At 36.3% G+C, this 6,670-nt stretch overlaps 1 protein-coding gene across 3 annotated transcripts in view; it reads right to left on the bottom strand.

Annotated features, from left to right (window-relative positions):
- Positions 1-6,052, bottom strand: part of rpgrip1l (RPGRIP1 like) — a 29,581-nt gene extending 23,529 nt beyond the window's left edge. For 2 of the 3 annotated variants that reach the window (XR_002650242.2, XM_007228198.4), the window contains exons 1-14: positions 5,886-6,051; positions 4,409-4,504; positions 4,120-4,255; positions 3,704-4,017; positions 3,514-3,622; positions 3,253-3,396; positions 2,995-3,100; positions 2,174-2,320; positions 2,007-2,080; positions 1,782-1,921; positions 1,570-1,676; positions 1,188-1,238; positions 589-768; positions 6-123 (exon numbers count right to left, since the gene is read on the bottom strand). Coding sequence is in view for 2 of the 3 variants with exons in the window: in XM_007228198.4 (XP_007228260.3) it covers positions 6-123; positions 589-768; positions 1,188-1,238; positions 1,570-1,676; positions 1,782-1,921; positions 2,007-2,080; positions 2,174-2,320; positions 2,995-3,100; positions 3,253-3,396; positions 3,514-3,622; positions 3,704-4,017; positions 4,120-4,255; positions 4,409-4,496 (1,714 nt within the window). In the remaining variant the exon portion in view is untranslated. Of the gene's footprint in view, positions 1-5; positions 124-588; positions 769-1,187; positions 1,239-1,569; positions 1,677-1,781; positions 1,922-2,006; positions 2,081-2,173; positions 2,321-2,994; positions 3,101-3,252; positions 3,397-3,513; positions 3,623-3,703; positions 4,018-4,119; positions 4,256-4,408; positions 4,505-5,885 lie in introns of all 3 variants that reach the window. The other variant, XM_007228199.4, reaches the window with a different exon arrangement.
- Between the last annotated feature and the right edge of the window lie 618 nt (positions 6,053-6,670).

Raw genomic sequence — 6,670 nt, forward strand, 5'->3', positions numbered from 1 at the left:
TGAACCTTCAAGTTTCTTTATCTTGGCAGCTCTCATGTCCAGAAGCTGGGCCAGCTTCTCTTGTTTAAGTTCATTCTCCAGCTTCAGGTCGTCCATCTTGCGTGTGACTGCTTCAACTTCAGCCTGAATAAGATTTGGTGATATATAAATATATTAATTTGCTATCATCCTAGCCACAATTACAGTAGCCATCAGGATTCAGTGGCTGAACGCTGGATTTATTACATTTTTGGATGTACTAATCCTTTTATTCTTGATGTAAAAAGTGCATGTTTTTCTGTCAAAGACACAAATATAAAACCAAAAAGCAGGTTTTATATTTGCTTGTGTTGACTTTATCCTCTAAAATTTTTGGCTGACCTAAAACATGCAAAAGTGACAAATATGTAAAATCAGAAGAAACATGGATACATGAAAATAAGATTCACACCACACTGTAAATGGGATGTTTCCCGGGCGGTGTCTGACTTTTCCTGTTCTTTTAAAAAATATGTATATGTGTGTGAAAATTATATTTATCATTTGTAAGAATTTTAAGAATTAAACGTTACAAGTCATGGCACTAAACATTGCTGCTGATAGTATTACCTGGTAGTCTTTATTGATCTTGTGCTGTATGATGAGCATATTTCTAGTCTTCTCCAGCTCTTGCACGGTTTCAACATGAGTGGCCTGTAGTTCTTTCAGTGAGCTTTCCACATCAACATGGATCTTCTCATCAACCTTTCCTAGAAAACCCAACTCACCATTCGCTTGGGTCCTGCGCACCTGAAAGTTCAATTCCATTAACAAAGGTTTTTATTAATGCGTTGATATATGTAAAAATGTAAAAGTTGTTCATGAAATGTTTAAATTAATTCTCTCTTTTACTTATCACTTCAGTTTAGGTTGGCAATGGAAGATGTTTTTACTGATCATTAAAATTTAGTCTTGTAATGGGAGCTGTTGCAATTTCTGATGTAAATAAAACAAATGCCAATATAAGCAAGTGAAAACTAATTAGACATTGGATATGAAAAGACAGTTTAAAGGGGGAAACAAATCTGCAAGTAGACCATAAAGGCCTATGGTGGCTTTAATTTTTAGAGACATATTACTGTTCAGGCTTTCTACAGTCACAGGCAGTTGACTATCCACCCATTGAAATTTTCCACATAGTTATTAGGGCGTGTTTGGATTTTTTTTACCTTTATGAGCATCAGTGCTTCACTGAGTTCAGCAGCATCTATTTCACTCTCCTGTAAAACAGAAATACTTAAAAAAATTACATTGTCAACTTACAATTCAACATAAAAATATATTGAACTCAAGCATTTTTACAGACAGAAGTTTCATTGAATGTCTTATTTATTTAGTATATTTGAAGGTATTTGTTATAATGTCTGTATAATCTTAATAGGAAAAATACTGTGCTGCTTAAAAGGGTGTAAATGCATAATTATGCTTTCATAACCATTGATATTAAATGGTCTTAAATTCACAATAATATAATTTCTTAAAATTATTTTTAGGGCAACAGATCATTTAAACAAATATATTCCAGCAGATATGATAAACATTTAAACTTACCTTAGTGAAGAACTTCATGCGATTTTTTATTTCTTCTAATTTTTGCTTTTGTTCCAAAAACTGAAGTTGAAGTTCTTTGTTTTCTTGCATCAAGTTCTCATTCAAATCTTAAACAGAAAATATGCACATAATGTAATAAAAAATATATTTTTTGTTCTATTTTTGCTTAGTTTGTTCTGGTTATCAAAAGAACAGGCATTAGTTTATTATACCTCTCTCTGCCTTAATCTTGTCCAAGATTTGGTTTTTATCAGTGAGATCAGATTTCAGTGCCATTTCTAACTGAGCAATCTGCAGTTTGAGCTGCTGTTCTTTCGTCTTCCACTTCTGTTCCTGGCTAACATCAAATGCACTACATAAAGACGGAGAAAAATATTTTATTACATAATATATATGGCGAAGTTATATGCTGATTAAGTGTTAATCTATCTACTTACCTGCTGATTAACTTATCACAGTTCTCTTTGAGCAAGTCTCTCTCCTTCTCCAAATCTTGAATTCGCATAAGTAACTGGAGGAAGTAGAACATGTTTAGCAAAACACTGTAATCACATTAACCTCAGTACAAAAAAATTATAAGCTAGTAAATATTAAGTTGTAGTACCTCACCAGTCCTCCTTTCTTCCAGTGTTTTAATGTGCAGTTGGCTTTCTAGGCCCACACTTTTCAGCCTCTCTTCTTTTAGCTGCCCAGTGAGCTCATCCACTTTAGCCATTGCTGCATCATGGCTGGCTTTCATAGTTTTCTGGCTCTGTTCAAAATCGCAAGAGATCATAAGTGGAATACCACAGCAGTTAAAGCTGGAGTATGTGATTTTTTTTAGAAACCAGAAAGTGGTTCCTTTTGCTTTATCCAACCACTGTATAACTGTGTATCCCTATTGCTGTATCCAACCTCAGTTTAACTTTGTATATTTCTTTGCTATTCTTGTGAATCCATCATAGATAGGTAGGTAGACTGTCATCTCAAGGCCATTCAAATATTTCAGTAATCTGAATGCTCTCTTCATGCCCAATGAAGTGGATAGGACCTATATTTCAGCCCTGTAGTCTCTTTATTGTTTGGGGGAAAGCATTTGACTTATTAATCGCTAGAGTGTTGAATAATGATTTTATTCAAGAAATTGTCAACATCTCTCAGTTTGTCAACAAATGCATGTTTTTAGTTATCAACTGATCTTAATGCATATACTGTACAGTAGTTGTTTAAAAAAGGAAAGTGCACTTCCCAACTGCAGAGGGAGCCAAAGAGCAAAAACAAAATACATTTCTGCATAAGCTGCTTTAAAATACATCAAATGATATCAGACTGCAAACTATTTTAAGCACTATGCACAAATCTTCTTCTGAACATCTATCGAGACACTGCATAATGGTTTACCCTTAATAAAATGTCCCTTTCTGGACTCTTGAACATCACACTTACCTCTTGTAGTTGAAGGAATCTTCCCTCCAGCACAATGAATGCGTTTCCTTTCTCAGTCAGTTGCTTCTGCAGCTTTATCATCTCCACATTTTCTTTAATGGTTGACCTAAATGTATCCATAAATATATTTCGGCAGGTGCTTTTTCACAGTGTTTGAAAAAAAGAAAAGTTTTAATGCTATCCTAAAAAAGATTTTATTTCTACATAATATATATGTATGTACTCATAGTACATGTCTAATTAGGCAGAAAAAAATACCTTTGACCACTGGCCTGCTGTTCTTTAATGTGGTGAAGAGACTCCTCATATTCTCTCTCTTTACTCCTCAACTGGTCTCTCAACATCTCCGCTGATCTCTCCATCTCTTCTATCTGAGCCCTCTGGCTTTCGATCACATTCTCCCTTTACAGAAAAGAAGACAACCATAAACGTTCAATCATGATCAGACTCCATATCATGGATTGGAAATATAGTAAAGTTCTGATGATTGGTGTGTAAAAAACTGTTCAGCGCACATACAAATTGCGGATCTCTGAGCGAGCCTCATCCAACAGACTGTGTCCGTAACGGGGCAAATGGCCCTGTGGTGGCTTGCTGCTGATTTCCCCCTCCACATGTCTGGATCCTACTGATGAAACATCATTCAAGTGAATATCTCCTTCACAAACGTCTGATAAACTATACTAAAGATAAGAGCTGTGCATTTTACCTCCTCTTGGAGTAAGAGGCCGCTGAGACAGCGGAGGTGTGTCTTGCCTAAGTCTGCGGAGGCCGGAATTAATGCGAGATTGAACGTGACTATAGGGCGTTGGTCTGTGACTCTGGGTCTGAAGTTGATGTTTTGCTATGAGCAGACGTTGCTTGAGCCCCTCATTTTGCTTCTCCAGTTCCTGGACCTTCTCTTGGAGCTCCTCCATCATTTCTTCCATCTCAACATCCCGACCACCTACCGCACGACCTGCTGAAGTCATCTGCTCTACCCTCTTACGGTCCTTTACCAAGCGGATCAGCTTGGTGGCCATTCTGAATTTACACACAAAACAGAAAAACATCTTTAGATAATCACCTAATTCAGCAAAACTGACTTACATAAATAAAACATAGAGTGAACAAATTAATCATTACCTCTTGATCTTGTCCTCTTGTTTGTGCGTGTGTTGTTTGAGCAGGAGGTTTTCATCCTGCAAACGGAGATAGCGGTCTTCAAGCTCCTCTCTGCTGACCTTGGCCACAGCTTGTCTGGCTCGGGCATTATGGGATTCTATGGACATATCACATTATATTCACATAATTCAATATCTTGATATTCCTCTATTTCCAACAATTACTGTTTGTATGATTTCATTTTTGAGCTGAATGTACATTAGAACAAAATAATTTATTTTTTTAATATTTGTTTCTCCTTTCTCCAAACCTAGCATGCATGCTCCACTGGGGTTTAAAGGTTGGTCTCTCACAGGAACTTCCTCAGCACTCTCGTCAAGTAACGAGATCGCCGACATGCTTCAATCTGGGAAAAAAAAAAAACACTTATTGTTTTATGCATGGTACCAAATGTGGTCACCCGGATTGTTAATTGCATGTCCTGCATAGTTTTTGAATTCAACCAGCATGCTACATTATAAGGGAAGCCAAGTCAAGCGCAATTCATATTCTTGCTCTTTTTTATAGATAACAACAAAAGAGATAAAAAAAATTTGAATTCTCAAATTACACCTTATTGACTAACATTAGTTATACATTGGTAAACATTAGTCGAAACGTAATGTGTAACTCCTCAAACTGCTGTCTGGTATAGATAATAACGGGCACCCACTGCACACCATCATTATGGACAATAATACTATTATAGTCCAAAATAGTACTTTGTTTCTACACCTTACATTTAAAAAAAAAACTTGTTACTCCTGTTTCTTTTATTTCCAGATAAATCTCTCAATCCTGGTAGAGTGAATTTGACTGTGGATGGATCAAACGTATAAACATATACAGCTCTGGAAAAAAATAAGAGTTGTTTGAGTTGTTGTTTTATTCTATAAACTACAGACAACATTTCTCCCAAATTCCAAATAAAAATATTGTCATTTAGAGAATTTATTTGCAGAAAATCAGAAATGATCAAAATAACAAAAAAGATGCAGAGCTTTCAGACCTCAAATAATGCAAAGAAAACAAGTTCCAGAAATAACCCTGGTTTTTAATCGCAGTTTTCATCTTAGCATGTTCCCCTCCACCAGTCTTACACACTGCTTTTGGTTAACTTTATGCCACTCCAGGTAGAGCACTATAGGACCATGTGGTGCAGCCTAAGATTTGGTCCTTGAGGGCATTTTTTTACTGTTTACATAACGTTTACTTTTATACTTTAGGTAGTTTATAAACTAGTACTTTTACACTTAACGTTATGCTGCAGTAAAAAAGGTTGAGTCAATGCTTCAACTTTTACATAAGTGTTTATTTTTAAATCCTAGTATCTATACTTCTAAGTTAAGTTACCTGAGTAATGAAAGTGAATACTTTTGACTCTTTATTATTTAGTATTTTCATTACCAGCTGATAACTGCACCTCTTACACACTGCACATCAATCAATAAGGTGGTTAATAATCTATGGCATTTACACAGCTAACGTTAGACAAATACGCTCAATATGCTTGGGATTAGAGCACATTTAGCTAGCGGTCTATCTACTTTACCTAGCAGGTCACCACTCTGTACTGTAGCTACAACAGGACAGCCCGTCCTCCTAAAAACAATTAGCTAGGTTAACTAGCTTAAAATAAACCTCTATTTTACGTGGCTTTATGGCACTAGCAGACAAACCTATGTACGCTAGCTATATGTACTCCGTGCCACACCGTTTCACAAAACAATAAACTGCTCATAACCAACCTGTAAATATACTTTCTCAGTTCGCCAGATTTTGAGCTAGCTTAGCGTGCTACATTATCGGGAGCCGCAGCGACCGTTGCTAGCAAACAACTCGCAGCTTCCCCAGCTACTGGACGACTTCCCGAAAACCATTCTGGGAAATGTAGTTCCAGCAGGTTTACGGGGAGTCTGTCCAGACAAGTCCCGTCTCCCCAGTTATCTGCTCTAGAGACGCTGGAGGGAGCCCGCGAGAATCCACAGTGAATAGAGTGAATGGATCTAATCTGATAAAACTCAAATAAAAATAGTAAATAACTACTTATCCAGGATATTTGTTTAATTTAAGACATTAGAATTGGATATTTTGGTAAAAAGGAAAGAAAAACATGTCTGTATATTTTCATTTACTTACAGTAAACAGGTTTTGGACAACATAGAAGCATTGATGCTTCTGTGAGTTTACTGGTTGGTAACAAATAAAGTGCTAGAGTACAAGTCAAGTCAAGTCTCGTAGTTTTATTGTCAATAACGTTACTGCATATGTACAGGACATACAGAGGATTTCCAAAGTTACAACAAGTACAGCAAAATCAAAATATAAAAGAATGAGAGACAATAAATGTACAACACAACACAGTCACAGATATAGACTACGTTAGAACAGGGACACAAGACAATAGTGCAATGGTGATGGGGAATTGAAGAGGGAATGACATTAACAGTGTAAACAGGACCCGTGTAAACAGTAGTGAAAATATAGAAGTGTAAAAGCATAAGGCTGGTAAAGTGAAAGAGTGCATACAGTT

Source organism: Astyanax mexicanus, chromosome 2, assembly GCF_023375975.1.
Source record: "Astyanax mexicanus isolate ESR-SI-001 chromosome 2, AstMex3_surface, whole genome shotgun sequence".
NCBI classification, from domain to species: Eukaryota; Metazoa; Chordata; class Actinopteri; order Characiformes; family Acestrorhamphidae; genus Astyanax; species Astyanax mexicanus.